We start from the raw sequence: 23,854 nt of genomic DNA, 5'->3' as shown, positions 1-23,854 counted from the left end.
TCTACCTCCCAAACCTACCACTAAGAGATAGGAGGGTTCACACTCTGGGCCCTTCCCAACCTCACCCTCTTCTCTCCACCTCAAGCCATCTACCGTCTCTGAGCTGCACTCCCTCCATGATAACCCACACCTACTCACATGCCATAGCTTCCAGACGTGTCCGAGCTGGGTTACCTGGGCCACATGTGTATGAATGTGATCCAGGCTTCCCCACCCTGTACTGTCCCGAGGGCTGAACAGGTGTTTAACACTTGCTGATGGACTCCGCTTCAAGATGGTCAGCTGCGTAAAACAACGAAACAACCTCACAAGCTTCGTTTCCGTCGTGAGACTCAAATGAAGCAGCTCTTCCGGCTGGCACCTCATAGCATGCAGGTGTGCACATCTATACACGCTAAAGAATGCTGGGGAGGTTGAGTAGTGCAGTTCAAGTTGGTGGTTACAGAACATTAGTCCTGCCTCCTCAGGGCCAAATCAGAGACCAAATCACTGCATTAAACCCAAGGACTAGGGAACCCTGCAGTGTGTACCAATTCATGAGAAAAAGCCAAGCTTCCAGGCTTGGCCCAGCAGCCATGTAGGCAGGGAAGTTCTAACCACTATGCTTAAAGTTTGTTTGACATGAAACTGAAAGATTTTATTTGGGGCTGCTAAAGATTGAAGCCAGGGCCTCACACAGCCAGGTTTTTAGTTTAGTTTTTGTTTGTTTGTTTTTTGCTTTTTGTTTTGTTGTTGTCTTCTTTCTCATCTTAATTAAGAACTCAAGGCTTGCAAAAATGTAATCAGAACTCAAGGCCGGGTAAGGTGTGCTATTAAGCCCCTGCTACAGGCAGGGAGCACTGGCAGCTGTGAGCCCTTTAAGGTGTCCTGAACATCTGGACTGGCCTGGCATGGCGCAAGTGCTTCCAGGTACTAGGATCAGCACACCGGGCCAAACACAAATGATTTACTGGGGGAGACTTTGCTGGCTTCTGGAGAGTGAACTGTCATGTACCCCAATGTTCTCACTGGGGGTTCTCATTCATTACACACCTGACGTTGTCACACAGGAAGGAAGACAGCTGCTGTCACAGTACAGGGCACAGCATGAGGCCTGTCCACGTCACCTCCACTGTCTGAAAACACACTTCTGCTTAACAGCCATGATCAGTTATTGTTCGCTAAATGGCTCTGTGAATACTCGCAGGTGAGGGGCTCAAGTTTACCTCCATGGAGCCAGAGAATGAGCTCAGCAAGGCAGAGAGAATTCACAGTTCCAGCGAACCTAGCCATCACACCTGCTACGCCTGCCTAGAGCAATTTTACATGAAGCACCTTCTAGAAACCTCATGATAGGTTTCCTTACATCTCAGGAGGCAAAGAAGGGTCGGCCAGTGGTCACCCTGGAGGGCAGAGTTACATTTAAAAAAACATCGGCCAGGGGCCAGGGGCAAAGCGCTTGGGTTTCTGCTTTCCTCGTGTGCTCATGAGCAATGCGATTTTGTACAGTGCACTGGCTAGCCAGGCATCATGGCAGATGGGCTGAACCCTGAGTCATCCGCTGGCTGTGTGACTTTATATGTGGCTGACCTCTCTGGACCTCAGTGCCATTCCTACAGTGGGTTTGCCTACACTCATACATCTGCTGTGAAGACTGAATCACAGGACAGCAGAGTGTCTGTCACGCTTCCATGTCAGGAGCACGGTAGCTGTCTAGAATGATGTTCCTTAGCTCTGAGGGCCTGAACCTGGATCCTAGGCCGGTGTGACTGCCGTCAGATGGGTCTGTTTCCCCCTCATTCAGTGGTTACCCTCCGCTAAGAGCTGGTTCTCAGACAACGGTCTCACACACATTCTTACCCACTCCACATTTTCACCCACTTTTGCCCACGTTCATCCTCTTCCCCAAGACAGCATTTCCCACACTGTTTCCTGAGCCGCTGTGGGTACAGGAGAGTGGGAGGGAAGGACTGACGTGCGACTGCCCAGGAAATGCTGTGGCTTGTCACCTTGTCACAGCAGGTCTTTGCACACAATAGGCATCTCATGCTCTTCGGACCACTGAATCAGTCCGTATCATTTGGTGCCTCGGTGTGACTTGCTTTGCGGACAAAGACATGGCTGCTCTCAGCATCCCTGACCTGCACGTGGTGGATCTTTCTCACTGTCTACAAGGAGGAAGGAAAGAGGAGGAAGGCTGTTATTTAGCCTGGTTCTGTGTACAGGAAAACACCTGAAAGTTGCTATCTAATGTGCAGTATAGGAAACCATAAAGCAGCTGTATATATCCTCATCACTAGTGAAACATGCTAGACATTATACAGCTAGGGCCACCACCAGCATCTGCATGGAGAGATCATCCGGGCTGTGACATGACAGTGCCTCTGATATAACCGACAGGAACCTAGCAGCTCACCGTTAATCTCCAGCGCCACTGTGGTGTGATTCCTCATTGACTAAAGCATCAAAGTGCAGCACACAGCTCTGTTCTCTGAGAGGGAGCAGGCTAACCCCGGTGGCGACAGTGAGGCCAAAACAGGGGGATATGGCAGTTCCCTCAATGGAGCAGGTCCCATTTATCACAGAGTGAGCTAGCCAATGGTCTGCAGGTGACAGTGTGGGGGGACACCCACGGCACCAGTTGTGACTTGGTCACCCATCTGTAGCTCCCTAGCAAGCATCTTGACTCACCCTGTGTGCCCCCATGACTTTTCCTTACTATGGTCCCGCCACACCCACAGAGCTGGCCCACAACATTGTTCTCCTACCCTGCACTACACGCTAGAGAATACCCTTCCATGACTCCGCGCTTGTTAAACTCAACTTGACAGAGGAGGAAATCGAGACTGGAGTAACAACATGGTTAAAGCAAAGGGACAATTACGTCTACCATCCCTTCATTTCTGGCTTGGTTTCCCAACAGTGCAGTGCCTGTCTGTGACGAGAGAAGTCTTTTTGGTTATTCTGTGTCCACCTTGTAGGATGATGGTGCCCTATGTCCCTAGGAGACCCACCAACCCACACAGGGTTAAGACTCCACACAGTGCCCAGTGCCAAAGTAGGACTGGAAAGGGTTAACAGTGCCTACCTCCCCTCAGGCCCCACTTGAGCTCCTGTAGGCTTTCTCCAGAGCTGGCTGGGCCTGCAGAACACCCTCCCCACAGCAATCACTCGGACTTTGGGGGGCCTTTGTGGTTTAATAAAGACGGTATTACTGAGTAGCAAAGCTTCCTCTCTTCCAAGTCCCCTTGCTGCCAGCGTCCCGCTAAAGGTGAAGCCCAGCTATTCAACACCAGAGAAAGGGCTGAATTGGATGCTAGACTCTTTTGACTTAACGTCATAATCTACCCCTCTCCCGAAGTGCAGCAGTGTGAGTAGCACCCCGACACTGTGGTGTGGCTTCTGGACCCTTGAGTTTGGGGGGCCCTGGCTGGGATCTTCACATGGCAGCTGCTGGGGTGCTCTGCATGCTTCTCATGATTGCTCCAGTTTCCTCTCTGAAAGCAGACATCACCCGCCACTGGGGCAGCCCCACCGCAAAGCAAGGCTGCTTGAGGACTGGGAGGCAGGGCTGTCCAGGTCTGGTTCTGGGCTTGTCCTCTGCTCTCTTACATTTCTCTCTCTTTAACTCCCCTGCCCCGTTCACTCTCCTCCATGCCCCACTAAACCTACTAGGCACTTTACAGGGTGTTCCTGACGCGTAGACCACTCATGTAGGACTTCCTGTCTTCGCTGTCTGCTATGCTTCAGTGTTGATGGGGAGGGCAGAGTCCTCTGAGCCCCTCAGGCTGTCTCCATCTGCAGCTCCATCTACAAAACCTGTGTCCGCAGGTCTCCATACGCCAGTTCCTCCCAGAGCCCCATGGACTCTGATGCTGACAGCATCCTCCAGGACCTGAAGGCTCCAGCCTCTGAAACCTTGTCTTCTGATTTACACAGTGTGGACAATGGCAGCACCCTCCTCGCAGATTTGTGTGAGGACAGAATGGGTTAAGAGTCTGGATGAAGGAGGCGCCCTTCAGTCATCTGCCTCACTACTACTAACATCCAGACTAGACGGAGGACAAGGTCTGTTTGGGAGTCCTTGTGTCACCTCCAGTTCCTCTCCTTGTGGGTGAATGAGGGAAAGAAAACAAACTCAATTCAAGGCTATTTGCAGCTGTTCTGGGTGAGGGTGTCTGTCTGTGTGTGTGTGTGTGTCTGTGTGTGTGGCTTTTATTTATTTATTTTTAACTTTTTTCCCTCTGCCTTGGTGTCCTGGGGCTTTGAAAAGAATAACAACAGAGCCCCAGAGCAGTGAAAAGGCAGGATTCTTCTTCAAATCCCAGCTAATCCTGCAGCTTCCTCTGAAGGGACAGCAGGGGGAGGTGGGAAGGGACCAGAATTGTTTTTATAGGTCCTCCCCTCCCAACCACTGCTCCTGGAGACCAGGAAATGAGGGGGAAAAATCCATAAATCATCCACGGTGAAGGACAGAAGAAACAGGGAAGGACAGGATGCCAGCTGAAGAGGAGGCATTGGAACAAGCCGGAGGGTGCATTGTATCTGCTGGGTGGGACAGTTCTCCACTGAAAACCAAGTGTCTAAGCCAGAAGCTGGGCTGGCCACCCCTGCTCAAGAGGTGGAAGACAGCAGGAGCTCAAGTATCCTATGCATGCAGAGCAAGAATGTCACCCTAAAGGGGTTTCTGATGTAATCTGTCTGCCCCATGCATCTGCCACTACCTCCCTGCTCATCTGTGAGCAGTGATGACCTCATTCTCTCCTCCACCAACCCCTTAACAACAGGCAGAAAGTCAGCCATGTTCCTCTGCTCCAAAGGTCTCCTCGTCCCACCCCTTTGCACAGTGCAGGAAGTCAAGTCTCTGCTCATCTCCCTGCCTGTCAGTTATCAACTCTTGCCCTAGCTTAGCAATCAGGGCCTCCCCACTTGGGGAGTTGCAACATGTGGCCTGAACCCCGGCCGTTGTTCCATGCTGTCTCTGGGAGGCCCCTTCCACATCCTTCTACCAGACCCCATCACCCATCAAACAAAATTCCTGTCACTTAGTTCCCCCTCTGCAAGAAATCAAAGGTTCCATAGACTGTGCCACTTGCCACTGAAAAGAGTCCCCACCTAGTGTGCAGTGCACAGCGGGTGCACAGCCAACACCTGCTGGGGTGGGTTATGAAGGCATGGACAGAAGGATCAGGCCCCCTAAAAAATAAGTACTTGGCTGGGCTGGGAGCTCTATGGTAGAATAGCTTGCCTACCAAGCCTAAGGCTCTGGGCTGTACCCCAACATTGACAAAATGACAAACTAAACGTCAAACACGTTGAAGAGCTTCTAAACTTGGGAGCTATTGTACGAGGAGCCAAAACAAGCAGTGCGTGTTTGTGAGTGCAGGTGTGGGCACATGGATGTATGCGTGTATGTTTATATGCATGTGTATATATGTGTGTGCATGCATGTGTGTATGTGATTGTATCTATGTGTACATATGTGCATGTGTCTGTGTATATGCATGCATATGTATATAGGTGTGTCTGTCTATATAGTGCATTGTATGCCTGTATATACATTTGCATATATGTTTATGAATATGTATATGTATGTGTGCATGCACATGCATGTATATGATTGTATATATCTATATGTATGTATCTGTGTGCATTTGTGTATGTGTGCATATGGGCATATATATGTGTGTCTATATGTGTATATGAGTATGCACATGTGTGTATATGTGTATTGTGTGCATGTTTATATGTATATATGTACATGCATGTCTATGAGTTTATATGTGTGGACATGTGCATATTTGTCTGTGTATGTATGTATGTGTATGTGCTTACCTGAATGTATATATATGTTTATGTGCATATGTATATATGTGAACTTGGGTATATGTGTCTATATATGTATACATGTTTTTCGTGTGTGTTGTGTATGTGCACATACACATATAGCAGTTACGTGTGTGTGTGTGTGTGTGTGTGTGATCCTTCACAGTCACTGTCGCATCTGAGTGGTTGAAATGGCCCATGCATTAGGTGACAGTAGCTTTCAGTCACCTTTTATTACAAAGGAAATAGTTCACAGAACCAGTTTAGACTGGACTATCCTATTGAACTACTTATCAAAGCTATTAAAATGTTTGTAACCAGGACTGTTTGTGACTTCATATTTTTAGGTTGGGTTATTTGTACATATTTTAGATGATTATACATATTATAGACATAATAACTTGGCTATGGGTCCAAGACTAAACACAAAATTCAACTATATTCTTATGCATCTTAAATACACAGCATAAGGGAAATTATATATATATGTATGTATATATATCTCAATAAATTTGTATATGAAACAAAGTTGCAAAATATGGAATTTCTTCAGGTGTCACATCAGTCTCCAGAAGGCTTTGTATTTTGGAATATTTTGGGATTTCAAATGTTTGGATAAGGGTTGCTCAGCCTACAAGTGAAGTCTTTGTGGGCCACTTGAGGTTCCTCAGTCCCACTACATACAGCAGCTGGCTAACACTGGAATGATCAGGTGTAGCTTCCAGATTCAGGCAGTGGGTCAGATCTGCTGAAGCCACGGTGGGCCAACTGCTGGCTTAGATGAAGGCCTAGCAAAGCCACCCCAGAAGAATGCAGACAGAAAGCTTTGGAAAACACAGAGCTACAAGCAAAACAACAGCAAGCCATTGCATCCACACGCACACAGTGTTCCACTTGGATGGCATGAAAGAGGGGCTTCGAGAGTTCACTTGCAATTTGTGCTTCATGGACACACAGCACTTGAGTGTGTTGGTCTACGCACAAAAGTGTTTTTGTCTGTACAAAGGTTGTCAGCTGACTTGGCTGATAACTGGATGAGAGGCTAGTGGAGTTGACCAAAATGACTTAGTGGTTTCGTGCCTCTCGGACTAGGAAGGGGAGTTGAGAGGAAAGGCGGGCATGGTGAATTTGGTAGATTTCTAAAACATGGACACAAAAAACCCACAAAGTCACATCAGTGATCTGGGTCCTTGGTGCTAGTCCTCCACAGTGACACTTTATCACCCGGGAAGTAACGAGTCCCGATTCAGCCTTGTTCATCAAGGACTTACAAGATGATTAACAAACTGTTTAGTTTTCCTTTTAATCCATATGAAACTTCTGGAGCTCCCACAGTATCAAAAGAGAAGATGGAATCCCATTTTTCTGAGGCAGGAAAGGAGAGTGACGAATGAGCAGCTCCCACGGCTCAGATTCAAGGTCTTATCCTTGAATCTGTTGCACACTGTTCCTCACTGAGGGCACAGAACAAGTAAAGACATGAATTTGAATATTAGTGATGTTCTTTGTCAGTGAGCGGCCTTGGAACAGCTTTATGGTCATCCATAACTTGGAAGAGTTTTGCCTTAAAAACAGAGATGCCCCCAGAGGTGAACGTACCGAATTCTAGAGGCTCTAGAAAGCCTTAGGAGCTGACTTGTTGAGGATCAACATCCGGGCACTCAATTACAATTGCTAATATTAGCATGCACACTCCCACAGGCTGCATATTACCTGCCCTTGAGGATTGCACACTGCATGCTCACTGAGGACCACACTATCCACTGTCTTCACTGGCACAGAGTGGGATCTGGGCACTCCAACAGGCTTATAAAGCAACAAGTGGGTGACAGAGCCCTTTCCTGCATCCCTTCCGCTGGGAGAAGTATCTTCTGAGGTTGGGTTTATTCACTGAACCCATGAAGATATTGAGGGCTGGCCTCTGTGGTGTCAGGTATCTTCTAGGGGAGATACCAATGCCAGAGAAACCTTGTGTCTCATCCTGGCCATCCTGAACCCTGTCTCTGTTGTACAGTGACAGAGACTTGGCCTGTGTATGCCACAGCTTCCCCTGGGGTCTGTTCCTTAATGCATCGATTATGAGGCCATGATGCCAGTCGTATCTGCCCCCCTGACTATGGGAAGAACTGAGCAAATTGTGCTACACTCAGGAGCAGCTTTTAGCCAGTAGGAAGGGACCAGGAACTTTAATCACATTAATGAGCATGTCAGCTAGACGTGTCTGCTGAGCTCTGATTCTGGGAGGCACGCTGGATCCTCAGGAAGGTGATGCAGAGGAGATACCAACCTATCCAGAGACCTTAACAGTCCAGAGAAGATGGATGTCTCCTTCCTTGGAGAATGTCTTGCGAACGGCTCTGGCCAGGGTCCCCATGCTGGGTCCAGGGGCAACCACTGCCTACATAGGACATCTCAGATGACCCCATGTTTTATTTCTAGATGCTTTTGTACAGAATCCAAAAGACTTCTAGGTTCCAGATTCATAACCAAGATGCAGTGGGCAAAATACAGAAGCTAGTTCATGCCATATACCACACCCACCCAACACACACTAAGTGTACCCGACAACAGAGGGCTTCTCATTCTCCATAAGCTGCTAGGTGTGACCTTGGAATGCCCCCATTCATAAAAAGCTGAGGGCCTGGCCTGACACACTTGGTCTGTGACACTGGACAGGTCCCACCTTTGTTTCCATGCCTCAGCTTTTTCATGCATAAAGTCACAGGCTTGGTACTTTAGTTCTGGCAAGATAGCTCTCACTCTGCATGTCACTGAGGCCCTGGGGACACAGGGAGTTCCTATGGACCCCAGCCTGTAAGAGTATGGGCTATAAGCTCACCAGATTTAACTTCGGTACTGCTTTGAAAAGCATTTGTTCAGACATATGCAGCAACCTCATATTCCCTACTACGTGCTAAGCAGTCTCTTTAACCTCTTCCTAATTAGGTCACAACAAAGCCATCACAGTCCTCAGGATGCTGCAGATGGTGTGACTGTGCCCTTATGCAGAACATGGGCTGTAGGGTCACCAGTGCTAGGATTTCAGCCCCATCTGCTGCTTCCTGCTTGAGGGTACTTGAGTTAGCGGCTCCATCTGCTGCCTCTGAAAACAGAGCTACGTAGCTCCCACCTTGCAGGGATATTCCAAGGTTTGAGTAGAACAGCCACAAGACCCAGCACAGTGAATGGCATTGCTTCGCCAAGAACTCTGGTTATGACTGTAGTTGTGGTTGTCACTTCTATCAAAGATGTGGCAAGGGGGTCAAGGAAGCTGTGCCCTCGTGATGTTAAAATAGTCTACATGCCCATTAATGGTATGCCAATGGGTGTAGTGTCACATATCCGCAATCCCAACTCAGGAGGTGGAGGCCGGAGGATCAAGAGTTTAAGGTCATCTTCAACTACACAGAAAGTTCCAGGCCACACACACACATACAAAAAGAGTGCTGGAGAAGTAGAGGCCAAAGTTCTGAGGGGAGGCTGAGGCACAGCCACAAGATACCAGGCTGGTTGATCACTCAGTCTTGGTTCTCCACCTGTGAAACAGGACACTAATTCCCCAAAGGAGGAGTGAGGTGTCCAAGGCAGATAGATGTACCATCCCGCACCAAGCGAAGGGCCAGGAGAAAAGACATAGCTAAAGATGTGCTTGCTTCTCCTCCTCCTCTTCCTTGGCAGCTTCATCTGAAATTCCCCAGCCTGCACCTGCCCTTCTTAGAGCCCAGTCACGCAGTAGGAGTTCTCCGACACCTGGGCTTCCCACCACCCCAGACCACAGCACATAGTCTGTGCAAGAGTTGAGGGCAAATGTATCTTGTTGTGGCCGCATGCTGGGCTCTTATGGGCAGCTCAAGTACATAAACCAACCCCAGGCGGCTCAGTGATCCTTGTGCCACACATCACTGCTGACCAGCCAAGCCCACTGAGCTGGGCACAAGCTCCAAGAGGCAGTATCTGTGGCCGTCCTGAGGCATTTCCACCAGCTTACTGGGCATGGTGCAGGGTGCACTGTCTTCACTTCTAGGAACCTACTGAGGGCTGCGAAGATGGTTCAGCAGGGAAAGCAGGCTGAGAAGCCTGACAAGGCACCTTTGATTCCTCAGACCCACACTGTTGAAAGTTGAAACAGAAACAACTCCAGTAATCTGTCCTCTGATGCCCCATCCCCCAAACACATACACACAACACATAGATAAGGAAAAACGCAATGGAAACATGAAACCCACTGAATTATGCTAGTCTATAGCAGGACTCAGAAACCAATTTTAACATTTTTCTTCTTTTCGTTTTCCCTGTCTTCCTGTTCTTGCTTTTCTTCCTCCTCTTCTTTTAAATTGGGTCCTGCTGGGCAGCCCAGGCAGACTCTGAACCCAGTTCTCCTAACCGGGCTCCTAAGCACTGAGGTACAGGTGTGCACGACCACTCCCAGCTCAGAAACCACTCCTTAAATAATAGTCTATCTTTATATAGGATTCTTGAAAACCTCTGCTCCCTCAGAACTTCCCGCAGACTATTGCACTGTTCAGCCCTAACAAGAACCTTGCACCCTGTGATCTCATCATGCAGCCAACTCACATTACCTTCTTCTATAGAAGAGAAACTGGGACTCAGAGACGTGAACCCGGGCACCCTAGAACATAGTCAGTGAACGACGGACATGGTGATTGAGTCCTGAGTTTTTGTTGTTGTTGTCATCCTTAAGATTTATTTTTAAAAGTGTGCGTGTGTGTGTATGTGTGTGCACGTGCATGTACACACATGTGTAAACATCAGTGCAAACACAGATGCCTGCTGAGGCCAGAGGTGCCAGATTCCACGGAACTGGAGTTACAGGAGGCTGTGAACCACTCAACATGGATGCTGGTAGCTGAACTCAGGTCCCCTGGAAGAGCACCACGTACTCTCAACTGCTTAGCCATAGCCAGCTCTTTGGCCACTGAGACTGGCTCTTAACCATCCAGTTACCCTCCTCTTCAGCTAAAGGAGGGACACAGGGGAGAGCAAGGTGACAATCTAAAGCACAGCAAAAGTGTCGGCAATCTTTATTTGCAAAAAGAGGGGAATTCTATTGTCTTTATGGCATCATAACCCACAGAAGGCCAAGGCCAACTGATCAACATGGCTTCAGGGACACAAAGGTCCTTGTTCTTCTTGCTGGGATTCCCCGGTGCCTCTGGATAGCCTTTCGGCACATGCTGTTTTACTCATGTGTCATTCTCCTGCCTGCGTTCTCTGTGTTCTCCTGACTTCCCTCCTGTGGGCCACCTTGCCTCCCACGCCCTAGCAGGTTCTTTATCCCACCCACACCTGAGGGGCTTCAGGGGAGATGCTTTCACAGAGGAACTCTGATGGAGGTAGGTCTTGTATCTTATCTGTTGCTTTCATTGGTTAACTAATAAAGAAACGGCCTTGGCCCTCATAGGACAGAAAATTAGGTAGGCGGAGTAGACAGAACAGAATGCTGGGAGAAAGAAAGCTGAGTCAGGGAGTCGCCATGATTCTCCTACCGGACACAGACGCAGGTTAAGATCTTCCCTGGTAAGACACCTCATGGTGTTACAGGGATATTAGAAATGGGTTAGATTGATATGTAAGAGCTAGCCAATAAGAGGCTTGGAACTAATGGGCCAGGCAGTGTTTAAAAGAATACAGTTTCCGTGTAATTATTTTGGGGCATAAGCTAGAGCTAGCTGGCGGCCGGGAGCTGGGGCAGCAGGGATGCGGCCCACAGCTCCTCACAACAGAACTCAGAGTTGCGGGTCCCTCTGTCCTCGGAGGTGCCACCTCTAGCTCTTGTCCCAGGCAAGAACTTTAAACACACACGTCACCCACATCCGTTAAGAGTGATGGGGCCAGGCAGACTCAGGTACAAGGAATATTTCCTTCCCTATTTCTCGTAAGAACATAAAGGAGTTACAGCCAAGAGACCAATGGGCTCGATGCTCAGCCACAGGAACAGGAGCAGCAGGGTGACAGTGAGTTCTAAACATTGCCAGTGAATAACTTTTCTTTCAGTTCCTTCCTTACTTCCTTTTCTTTTCCTTTTTTTTTTTTTTTTTTTTTTTTGAAAACCATACAAGCAAGCTGGACATGGCCACAAATGTCACACTTCTCGCCCTCTGTCAATCTTGCAATAGCCCAGTCTATGTTGCACCCTGACCCAAGGCCCCTGTGCTTTCCAGCTCCCCTGTGGTTGGAAGAGGCTGTGGCCCAGATTCTGACGAGCAGCCTTCAAGTGGAGGGGACTCATACAATTCCCAGACAGCTCAGAGTTGACCTCCATCTCCCTTTCCTCCTCTCCTATGACCCTGGAGACCGCGGGCTATATATGGCGCAGCAGGGCTACCAGACAGAAGTCATTGTTCCCCCTCCACACTGCAGGGACATGACACATAGGCAGCTAGGGTGGTTGGTGGGAAAGGGCGCATTGTCTGCCTGGTATGTAACCGGAGTCAGGCTCGGCAGGGTAAGAATTATAGTCCTAGCTGTTGGGCATATTCCGGTTTTTAGCACATCTTATCCTACCTTACCTTATGTGACTCTTGACTTACTCAGAGAGGTGGGATAAGGCTTTGTTATTCCACAGAGGAGAAAACCAAAGCTTAAAGCAAAGCAGAATAGCCCTGAAGTGGAGAGAGCTGTGTGAAGAATTCGGCTCTTGGCTCTCAGGTGGACTCCTTGTCCAAAGATCTTCCTACCTCTCAACTTAGAGATGCTGTTTCCAACATGAGTTTCTTGGTGATCTAGGTCACTCGGTTGCTTCTGTAAAAACCATCTTCTATGTGCGGCCAGCTGCGCAACAGCTAACCTCTTACCTTTCCGGTAGACTTGGTTCCCTTCCAGATGCAGAAGTAGCAGATGGTCCAAGCAGCCAGGAGACACAATGCCAGCTCCCAACGGAGGTTCCCAATGTGCTCAATGCCATCAGATATAGCCAAGACCCGGCGTCTGTAGGGAGAGGGTGGGAGTCACTAGACTGAAGATGTCCCATTGTGCCCCTGCCTGGAGCAGAGCCAGAGCAATAGCGCAACAAGGATGAGCTGTCCTCCAATACGACCACCCAGCACCCTGTCATTCACTAACTGTGAGACACCGGGCTGGGCAAGAGGCCTCTGTGAAAGACAGAACCCAACCGGTGGTTTTGTGGAACCATGCTATGGTTAAAAAAAAATAGGGGAAAAAAATCTGTGGTACAATGGACTTAGGAATTACCCCATTAAGTCTGGTGTATCTAGGAGACTGCATTGCTATGTAAATAGTCTTTAAGAGATTACATATTGCTTTCCTGTTGAACTCAAGGGTGGCCACAGCACTATAGAACACGTGTCAAATCAGAGAGAAGTGTCCAGAGCCAGGTGCCATGGTTCTCCAGCTTCCTTTTCTCCCTTTGCTGTGATTATGGAAGAGTGTCATGGTGAGACTTCTAGTGGCCCCATTCCTAAGGGACCGCCCAAGACACAGCGCAAGCAGTAAGTAAAGACTGATTTGCACCACCCAATCTCTGGAGTGCTTATATTACTGCAACCGAACTCAACCAATCCTTGCTGCTGCGGGAGCCCCTGGAAGCTCCCTGGGAGAAAGAGTGTAGGATCTACAGTCTGAAGGGAGGCGTGGAGACGTTCTGGGTCAAGTGAAACCTTTAAACCTATAGACACGAGTGTGGTGCATTTGAGAAACAGAGACACAGGGCACAGAGAGCAGACGGAATGGTGGGAGCAGACAGAGGAGGGATCCGTGACAAGGGAGAAGAGGACCCATGCTAAGGGGGAAAGGTGCCCATACCAAAAGGTCATACAGCAACAAGGATTACAGATATGCTGTAAATGCCTCCACCATGGCCTTCTCCAAGGGCCCATCAATCCTTCCGAGTGGACGCCTGCCTGGCTCCCAGAGCCCACCCCGGGGCTGTGTTTCTTTAAAGTCAAACTCGCCACGCTCCATATTGTATCCAACCGTGGCACCAGCACAAACCCCCTCTACACTTGCTCCACGAACCCCATTCTGGCTGCCAAGCCACCCCCACCAGACGGTGCCAGTCGCCTTTAGTGCTCTGAGAATGTCCCCAGAAAAAGGAACTCCCATCCCACCAAGCATGAAAGCCACCCTCAGTGTCTGTCTCCCTGGGAATCAGTTCGGGTCTGATTCTGCATTAATTACTCAATGACACCAATTAGCACTGGTCAGCAGGCTCCCTGCAGCCCCAGCCCCTGCTGGAGAGATCAGGCAGGCCCCCAAACAAAATCAGACTGTGGGCAGCCATGGGGTTACTAGAAATCAGCTCACGGCTAGAAGAAACAGGAGCAACCCTCAGCACACTTCTCCTAGGGGCCTATTACGTGCTGGGTGCTACCTTCGGTTCTGAGAATAGAGGGTCAATATGTTAACTAGCCTAAGCTGGGCAAAGGAAGTGTGCAAGCTAAGTAAGAAGAAATGAGCTGACTGACCAGTCCCAACAACCACGGTTCTTGCTTCTAACGCTTTAGCAGTCTTCAACTTGAATTTATTGGAAGATCTCACAAAGACCTTAAAGAAAGTCTAGCGTGGAAACTAAGAAGCATCTTTGCCCAGTAGATCCCTTCGAGTACTGGACCAGGCCCTCTGTGGACTTCTCACCAAATGAAAGGTTTGGACTCAGAGAAGCAGGACCCCAGCAATGGAGAAGAAAGTGACAATTGCTATCTGAGTCATTTTTAACTTTGCCATTTTCTTTACAGGAATTGGGGGGATGAAATTTCCTCTCCCTTCTTCTCCTGGCTCAGTTCTATTTACCCTTCAAAGTATGTTTTATACATAATTTCCTATAGGAAGTTTTTTGGGCTCAAGTAGCAGTCAGGACAGGCTGAGTTTTGCCACAGTAACAAGCATCCCCCCAAAGATCTCAAAGGTAGGAAGCAATGATATTCTTTGAGTCATTACTGCAGGGATAGAATTTCTCATTAGAAATGTCACCACTCCCTAAATTGTGCATGTAATTTCGGGGTGCCTAGTGATTCTCCTGTCTGCATATTAGGAACCCTGTAGTAGGTGTAAATCTATTGTCATATAAATTGCTACTCTAAAGGGAAACCCATTAATTGGAGAGGAGGACACACCTATACAAGACCCTCTGACTAGTCAAAATTTGGGACAGTTCATGAAAATACATACAGGTTACCCAGCTAGTAGGGGTGTGTGTGTGTGTGTGTGTGTGTGTGTGTATGTGTGTATTTGGTGGACTTATCTGATGAACTGGGGATCTGAATTTTGAAAACACACAGGGACAGAGAGGAAAGAGAAAGTAGACTTGCTAGGAGTGACCTGGCAGAACACCCCTCTTCACACTGTGGAAGCTGCAAGCCTCGGAGGCCTCTGGTGCCTTCTTAACTGAACAATCTCATTTCCCAACTGGGAGGCAGCACACAAAAAGCCACAGCGGATGCCCTGCTCTTTTGTCTCATCAGACTCTATTGGAAAACATCTTCAAACTATTTTCTTTACGTTGAACCAGTGCTGATTGTCACCCAGAAGGTTCTGGAGAAAAGTGGGCTCAGTAGATGGGGTTCTCAGTTTGCTGGGCTGTGGGGCTGTTTTGAAACCCACAAGGGCAGCTTTTGAGAGTGTGGGGGCTGGGGCACTCCACAGCAGAGACTCGGGGAAGGCACAGCTCTTCCTGGGAAAAAGCTTTCTTAATGACCCTCCCCCATAAAGCGCTGGAGCACAAGAGGCGGCTGAATGAGGAAGAGCTTGCTGCCAACATGCTGGCCGGCAAGGACCCAGGACCGGACCTCTGGACACTGTGCCCGGAGTGGATGCATTCAGCACTCAGGACTAGCCAGAGCTGCTTGGGGAGATGAGTGTATGCAAGTCACACTAACTGAGCACTAGGCAATGGCACTGGAGTTGATCCAGAGAGCTCCTGTTAGCATCTTTCTGGAGACTTCCACCTGGAGGCTAAGACCTCCGCCTAGAGGGATAGGGACAGGTGTCTCCAGCGCTTGGCACATAACAAACAGCTGGACTCAAGCCCAGCTCTGTTTCCAGCCAGGTGCTCCACCTTGATTGGAGAGCATCACCTCTCTGGGCCTCAGCTTTCTCATCTGTAAAAAGGCACTGATGGTACCTCCCTCCAAAGGCTGCTCAGGCATAAGAGCATCTAACCCATCACATAAACCTTGAGGCAGGGACACATTATTAATGATTTAAAGATGGAAAAACTGAGGTACAGCCAGGTTAAGGAACTTGGCTAGAGTCACATCAACAAGTGATGGAGCTTGGGTAGGAACCTGGAAGTCACCACGCTAGCGCTTGGGTCTCCCAGAACCCCAACATCACAACTACATTTATTCTAGCCTTACTAACTCCAGCTCCCATCCAGAGCTACTGCAAGGATCACTCTATTCAAGTGCTTACTGAGCACCATTAGGATGGTGGGTATTGCGTCAAGTCTAGAGGTCACATAAGAGCTCAGGACCCAGTGGGAAAGAGAGGTAAGAAAACTGCCCGCCATGAAGAAAACAGTGAAGCCTTAAGGCACAGTGGGACACTGTCACTAAGGTCAACACCAGTATCAGAACATGGGGGTAGGTGGGGGTACCGAAAGGTAGGAAGACAGTTAGCAAAGAAGGCAGAGAGAGAGCGCATGCCTGTGCTGTGTGTGGAATCAGAGCTGCGGGGGAGGCAGAGCATGTGCCTTACAGTATGTGGGGCTGCATCCCACAAGGGTGGTGGGAGCTGAGAAGAGTCTAAAGAGGGGTGATTCCCTATTAGGCAAGACAGGTGCTTCTGGAAACCCAGCTCCAGCTGTATCAGGAAGAAAGAATTATAAAGATGGGGCCACATGGGGTGCCTGGTGTAGACTTCACCTTAGTTTGGAAAGCAAATGGGTGCTGTTGGGATCACGGTAGGAAGCATCGGGCATGATGGGTGAATGAGTTTGAAAGTGGCAGAGGCAAAAGGTGACTGCCTGAAATACGAGGGCCATGGACCCCAAAGATGAGGAGGGAAGAAGACCCAGAGGAAGGGCAGCGAGACAAGGGAAGCCAACAGGGGGAAAGCAGTGGCGGACCATCATTCTTTAAGACAAGACAGTGCTCGATTTCTTTCTATTTCTGTGACAAAACACTATGAACAAAAGCAATTTGGAGAAGACAGGGTTTATTTCATCTTACAGTTTGTAGTCCACCATGGAAGGAAGAGAGGAACTAAAGCAGAGGCCATGAAGGGGTCCTGTTTCCTGGTTTGCTTTTTATGGCTGGCTCAGGCTGCCTTCTTATAGAACCCAGGTCCACCTTCCCAGCGCTGGCACCACTCACAGTGGGCTGGGCCCTCCTTCATTAATGATCCATCAAGAAGATGTCCCACAGAAATTGCCTTCAGGCCACCGTCAAGGCCGAGAGCCTCACTCTGCGGGTAGACCCATGGGGAGCGGATAGGAAGCGAACCCTCAGTGAGGCGGCTCCTTCAGGGAGCAGCGCTCTTGGCTTAGAGGAGCACAGGAGCTAATGGCACACACAGCATAAAGGCTGTCAGAAAAGAGGCCATGAGGGAGGAAAGAGTTCCAGACACAGGACGGCGAGGCAGGGGCAGGGGCAGGGGCGCAAGAGGAGGGATGGGAAGGACCTCTCCACAGAGAGAAGGGAGGTGAGAGGAACCAGGCCCAGAGCATACAGTGTGCTTCCCTACTAGAGACTGAGGGAAAGGGCGGGAAGAACTGACAGTGGAGGGGCTGTGACAGGTGCTATGGCTAGGAGCACCCACTCACTTCATTTCGTCTTCACAGCAAACAACTCCTGCCAGGGAGCTAGCGCCATCATCCTCTATGTTCATGGAGCATCGACTCTTGACCCCGCAGATGCCAGGCCCTTCCATAAAGCATGGAGAAGTATTTGTACAGAACCTGGCATGGCCTGCTGCCTGCTCTAAACCATCTCTCAAGTACAGATAGCGCCTCATTGGGTACAGGGCTCTGAACAGCTGATCTATGCTGCTTAGGGACTGATGACCGGGAGAAAAATCAATCCTTTCGGGACCAATGCAATTCTTTCTTTTTCTTTTTCTTTTCTTTCTTTCTTTTTCCTTTTCTTTTTTCCTTTCTTTCTTTCTTTCTTTCTTTCTTTCTTTTTTTTTTGAGTATCTTCAGTCTGTGATTGAAACCTGAGATTCAGAACCCAGACATAAGCATTGACCGCACTCATAAAAGGCCCAGGCTGGTGAGGTAACTGCCCAGGATGGGATTGTAGGATTGGAATCAAGTTCTTTGGCTGACGCCAGCTACCTGGTGGAGACCTACCAAGGGGAGGGTGTCTTGGGCTTCGATATTCTGTTTTTGAGGGTCTAAAAGAATTATCTGGAATTCCCACTGGGTTCCTCCAGCATCCCTCTCCTGTACCTCTAGATGGTTCACCTACCCAGTGTGTTGGCTCTGGGAAGAAGGCAACAGTCTCTGAGGATGAAGTGGATCTGACCAGAGGCTGCAGAGTTGGAGACCAGCACTTGCTCCCTTCTCTCATTCTGTCCCCCCCTCCATTAGAGCCTGAGCAAGGCCATGCAAGGGACAGCTCCCATCCTCCCCTGGGATGCCTCATCTTCATGTCCCGCACGGAGCCTGGGAACAGATCACCTTTCTTTAACCTGCCATGTGGGAAAGTGCTGGCAGGGACGTGGAGACGGCCTTAAAAACTGGCGCAAAGGGCTAGGCTATAAATAGCAGTGCTGGTCTCCCAAAGCAACCAGCATCAACAACAACAAAAAAAAGGCCTATCACCAAAACAAGTGTGCTTCCCTGGCCCCTTTGGGGAGCCAGGGCTGCCTCCTGGACTCTACTGCCAAGATTCTGCTCCCACTCTTCCGGGAACGAACTCAGCTCTCCCACTCTTCCCATGCCTGGGGGCTCTCACAGTGTCCACAGCCCAGCTCCTCCCCCCACAATCAAGCTGGAATAGAAAGGGAGACTCTTCCTCCATGAGGATGCCTTGTCTTGGGGGGGGGGCAGCCAGATCAGAAGTGCATCTTGTAGGCGGCATTAGAACCCCCAGAATCCAAGAGAAAGAACACAATCAAGGAAAGAACTTGGTATGGAGTATCTGGGGCTGCCTCTAGTCTATTCGGTCTCCATAGAACCTTGCTGATAGCTATCCAAGTCTTCCAACAGCTCTCTGCTTGTCTCTACTCTGCTGCTTCCTCTTCAGGGAGTCTTCTTCTCAATTCCCCCAAGCTCGCAAAGCTTTACCCACCCCACACACTCTAGCACAGACCCCTCTCCGTGCCTCCTTGTTCCCATTCCCACAGCAGGGCCATCCACATACGGTGCTGACATGTAGCACTGTGTGCCGGGTGTGTGCACAGCTCCATGGAGGGTCAGAGAGCAAATGCTTGAGGCTTTGCAAGGCATCTATCTCCATTCCAGCCACCAGCTCTGTCCCTGCAGTGTGGGTGCTGCCAGGGGCAATCTGCAAATGAGTGAACGTGGCTCTCTGCCAATAAAACTTTATTTACAGAAACAGGGACTTGGCCAGTAGCTTTCTGACCCCTGTGACTTCTCCAAGACATTCAGAGTTCTCAGCCCACAGTGGAACCTCATTCAGGAAAACACTGCCCACTCCAGACTTCCGGAGCGACTCTTTTAGAAGGCCTGAAATAAAGACCCCAATCACTGTCTAACCTAGTGCTCTCCAGATGCCTTTAAAGGCATCCTTCAAGGGGATGCTGAGCAAAACCACAGTAAGGCCCACTCCCCAGCCAGCAGGACGGCTGCAATGCAAAAGGCAGAATATAACAAACATCACCAGAAGCAATAGAGTCTCATAAATCATAGAGCTGCAGCATAGATCAGTGGCCATGGGGAGCAGAGTGGCACTTTTGTAAAAAGTTAGACACAAAAACCTAACAATTCAGGCTAGCAAGCAATTACTTGCCATGCAAACCTGATGGGCCAGGTTCAATCTCTGGAACCACGGCGTGAGGAGAGAACTGACTTTTTTTTTTTTTTTTTTTTTGAGATAGGGTTTCTCTGTGTAACAGCCTTGACTGTCCCAGAACTCACTCTATAGACCACCCAGAAGTAGAAAACATAGGCTCAGCCACAAACACAATTTTCCCAACAGCACTTAGTCCTCGCAGCCCCACGGAGAAGCCACTCAAACATTCATCAACTTACAGACACCAACAAAATGCATTGTGTTCATATCACATAGGTTTTATTATTTTAATAAAAGGAATGAGGTGCAGGGTGAGGATTCTTAACCCCAAACCCAAAGTGCTCCAAAATCAGAACCCTTTGGTGTGGCAATTTGACATTGGATGTAGAAAACTCCACACCTGGCCTTACAGAAACAGGTCCATGTAAAATCCAGACATTCTAGGAACATTGTACAAAGTTACCTTCACTCTGTCTGTATCAGCTGTGTAGGAAACATAAATGATTTTGCGTTTAAACTTGGAGTAGATATTCCAAAAGTTAGGGTGGAGAATTACAAAGTCTGAAACACTTCTGTTCACTGTCTAGCAGTGCAGATTAAGAACATCCCTCCTGCACTGAGTCTGGATGTAGCTTCACAGACAGACCCTCAAGACAGTTACATGAAAGAAGCTGATTACCAAAGACCCAACTCCATTTCTATACTCTGTCTAGACGAGGTAAGTTCACAGAGACAAAGCAGATGAGAAGCAGCTTGGAGGCAGGAGCAGACACGCAGTAGACAGCAGAGACTAGCCTGGAAATGGGAACAGTCTACGCTTGTGTTGTGATGTTTCCCTCTGGAAGTTTACTCAAGCCAACTGAACTGTGTGCTTAAAATGGTCTCAACTTACAGCATGTAAACTGTACCTCAACAAATCTGCTGTACTGTTCAAGAGGAAGTGCCCTCGCAAGTTTCTGCTTTTCCAAGGCTGTCTCCAACTGTCTTGAGGTTTCAATTACCTATGGTTTGCCATAGTCTGAAAATATTAAATGGAAAAATCCCAGAAATAAACAACTTGTAAGCCTTCAATGGTATGTCACTCTGAGTAGCACAACAAAATCTCTCACTGTACGGCTACCATATTGTCTAAGACTGCCCCTTTGATCAACGCATCCACAGTCCATATGCTACCCACCTGAGACGCTAGCCTTATTTTCCTTAACAAGGATCACGAAGTGCAAGAATGGGGATTTGGTGACTTTGTCGTGGTGTTATTATTTGATGTTACTATTAGTTATTGCTGTCAATTACTGTTCCAAATTTATCCAGTAAACTTTATCACAGGTCTGTAGGGAAAAACACAGTATCTGTAGGGTTCAAATTTCCTGTGGTTTTGGAACTCTGTGGTTGAGAGAATGTCCTTTAAGAATAAGGGGGCTACTACAATTATAGCATTGGGTGTGACATGGACAGAACCCCAGAAAGTTATGCTTGTCATTTGTTTTACAACCATCATTCAGAAGAAGTATAGATACCACACACACGTTTGACTTGCTATGGGGGTTTGAATGAGAATGTTGCCCCTAAGTTCATGTGTTTGAATACTTGTGAGATGAGGCTAGTTAGTTTAGTAGTGGGCACATTCGAGACAGTAAGGACACAGAGACAGGCCCCCAAAGCCTGCCCTTCCTTGGGAGGAGTGGAGAGAGTTCTAAAGGCCCAAGACAAGGACACCCAGGGAAGATGGAGAAGCAGAGGACTGTATAGATTCTGGGGTCTCACTATAGCCTTAATGATGAAATCTGTTCTCATGCATGGGACCTCAAGGTTGTTTGTCTGGAACCAGGATCCTTCTCCCACCCTTTTCAGAAGGACTAGGGGAGCTCGAGGCGTTGTCCGAGCCACAGTTATGCCCATAATTGCTCTGTACTAGTGAGCAACCATAAGCTCAGGGATACTCAGCCTCCTGTGCTCGCCTCACTCACAGAGCAGGTTTTACATGGAGGCTGGCGGAGAGCCACAGTTGTGATGGCCAGACAGTAGTCAAGAGACACACAGTCAATGGCAATGAGGAGTGGTCTGCCAGAGGCCACCTCTGCCCTGTTCCTTCACTCCTTTGACAGTTAAGTAGAAAGTGAGGGTGGAAAGGCTACTGGGAGCGACAGGAACAGATGAACCAAGAGGAACCACCATGTCAGCTTCCATACCTCACTGAATACAAACACTGTTCCATGGACAATGGGCTGCATCTGATAAACCTACTGACAGCTGGGGACACCCAGAGAGAAAGGAGGGCTAGGCACAGTTACCGAGCATCCTGGAGCTGTGTGTGACACAGCACACTGTGAGTACTGTTCACTTACCCCCGAGACTGCAGGCTGACTTCAAGCTGTAGCCCCTGTCCTGTTCCATGTAGAGACAGGATAGGACACACATCTCTAAGCTGGGAACAAACCTCAGGCCCCAAGTCAAAGCACAGTTTATGAATGTTCACTATTTCAACACCCTGTAAAGCTGAGCATGGTAAACAAAACAGTCATGAAACCAGGGGTGTCTCCACAGACACCATGCTATGGAGGAAGAACCTGAGGGTCTGAACTACTTCCTCAAGGTCTATGAAGGAGCCTTGGGTGGCTCAAGCTCTGGGGACCCCTCCCTATTCTGGATGTCATTCATTTGCCCACGCAGTGGGAGGACCGTAGAGCACAAGGGAACAGAGGTAGGTGTGTGTATGTGTGTGTGTGTGTGTGTGTGTGTGTGCGTGTGCATGCAAATCTTGACAGTGTAATATGCTTTTATAACCGTTAAAAAAAATCTGAAGTCATGATGGAATAGACATCTAAGCCACTCTGCTTCTGACCCTGCACTAAAGTCATTTATTCCCTGTTGCTTCGTGCCACCAGTGAGAGGGCCACAAAGGGCACAGCAGAGGTGGCATCAGTTCACCAGCTCCCATCTTCCCAATGGGTAACATTTAGGACTATTCTCACACTCTACTTCTGGCCCAGTTGGACACTGAGGTACCTTTACAAGTCGCTTCCTACAGGAGCCCCTTAGAATCTAAGAAAGACAAATCACAAACACCAGGTGTGTTTGCTCAGTACAGATGCTGGAGCCTTTTGTGAGTTTCCTCCTGCCTCCCTCTCTCCCTTTCCTATCAGGAACATGTCCTACTTAATGGCATAGGGTTGCTGTCAAACTGCAGGAAGCACACGCTGGTCAGACACCGTGCTGAGATACGGTGGGAAGCTGACAATGCTTCAGGTGCAGCAGAGAAGAGTGAGCAATTGCAGGAGGACACAAGTGGTGATCAGAGGCTCTGACCTAACTTAGAGGTGCTGCAGACAAGCTCCTTAACCTCTGACCTCTCTATTTCCCGAGACATGCGAATAATTCTCTGATCAGGTGGTGGAAGGAAGGAACAAGGTTAGATAGCTCCATGGTAGTAGTAGGGTACACAGTTGGGGCTATCTAAAAGTAACCCCTCTTTCCCTACTATAGGTGTCAGTATATAAAAGGGAACCAACATGGGATTGCCCTCTGTATGCTACAGATATGTTTTATTACCATTGGTTAATAAAGAACCTGTTTGGACTGATGGCTGAGTAGAGTAAAGCCAGGTGGGAAAAATGGACAGAGAGAGAGAGAGAAGAGAGAAAGTAGGTGGAGTCAGGAGATGCCATGTAGCTGCTGAAGGGGAAAGACACCAGCCACCAGTCAGAAACTGACTGGTAGGCCATAGCCTTGTGGTGATTCACAGATTAATTGAAATGGGTTAATTTAATATATAAAAGTTAGCTGGAAATATGCCTAAGCTATTGGCCAAATAGTGTTGTAATTAGTATGGTTTCTGTGTTATTCGGATCTGGGTGGCTGGAAATGAATGAGCAGTCTCTGCCTATATAATGGCATGCCAACGTGAGCCAACTATATCCACATAAAACACACACACACACACACACACACACACGGGCTGGAGAGACGGCTTAGTGGTTAAGAGCATTGCCTGCTCTTCCAAAGGTTCTGAGCTCAATTCCCAGCAACCACATGGTGGTTCACAACCATCTGTAATGAGCTCTGGTGCCCTCTTCTGGTATGCAGACATACACACAGACAGAATATTGTATATATAATAAACAAATAAATAAATACATATTTAAAAACACAGAGAG

The 23,854-nt window shown here is 48.6% G+C and overlaps 1 protein-coding gene across 1 annotated transcript in view; it reads right to left on the bottom strand.

Annotated features, from left to right (window-relative positions):
• Positions 1-23,854, bottom strand: part of Slc6a11 (solute carrier family 6 member 11) — a 118,424-nt gene that overhangs the window by 72,836 nt on the left and 21,734 nt on the right. The window contains exons 6-9 of the mRNA XM_050148484.1: positions 21,588-21,606; positions 20,971-20,982; positions 17,975-18,002; positions 12,621-12,753 (exon numbers count right to left, since the gene is read on the bottom strand). Of these exons, the coding sequence (XP_050004441.1) occupies positions 12,621-12,753; positions 17,975-18,002; positions 20,971-20,982; positions 21,588-21,606 (192 nt within the window). The remainder of the gene's footprint in view (positions 1-12,620; positions 12,754-17,974; positions 18,003-20,970; positions 20,983-21,587; positions 21,607-23,854) is intronic.

The sequence above is a fragment of the Alexandromys fortis genome, unplaced genomic scaffold (genome assembly GCF_014885135.2).
Source record: "Alexandromys fortis isolate MF-2015 unplaced genomic scaffold, M_Fortis_MF-2015_v1.1 scaffold_59, whole genome shotgun sequence".
NCBI lineage: Eukaryota > Metazoa > Chordata > Mammalia > Rodentia > Cricetidae > Alexandromys > Alexandromys fortis.
The sequence above is the reverse complement of the archived record's forward strand: the minus strand, read 5'-3'. Positions and strand labels throughout refer to the sequence as shown.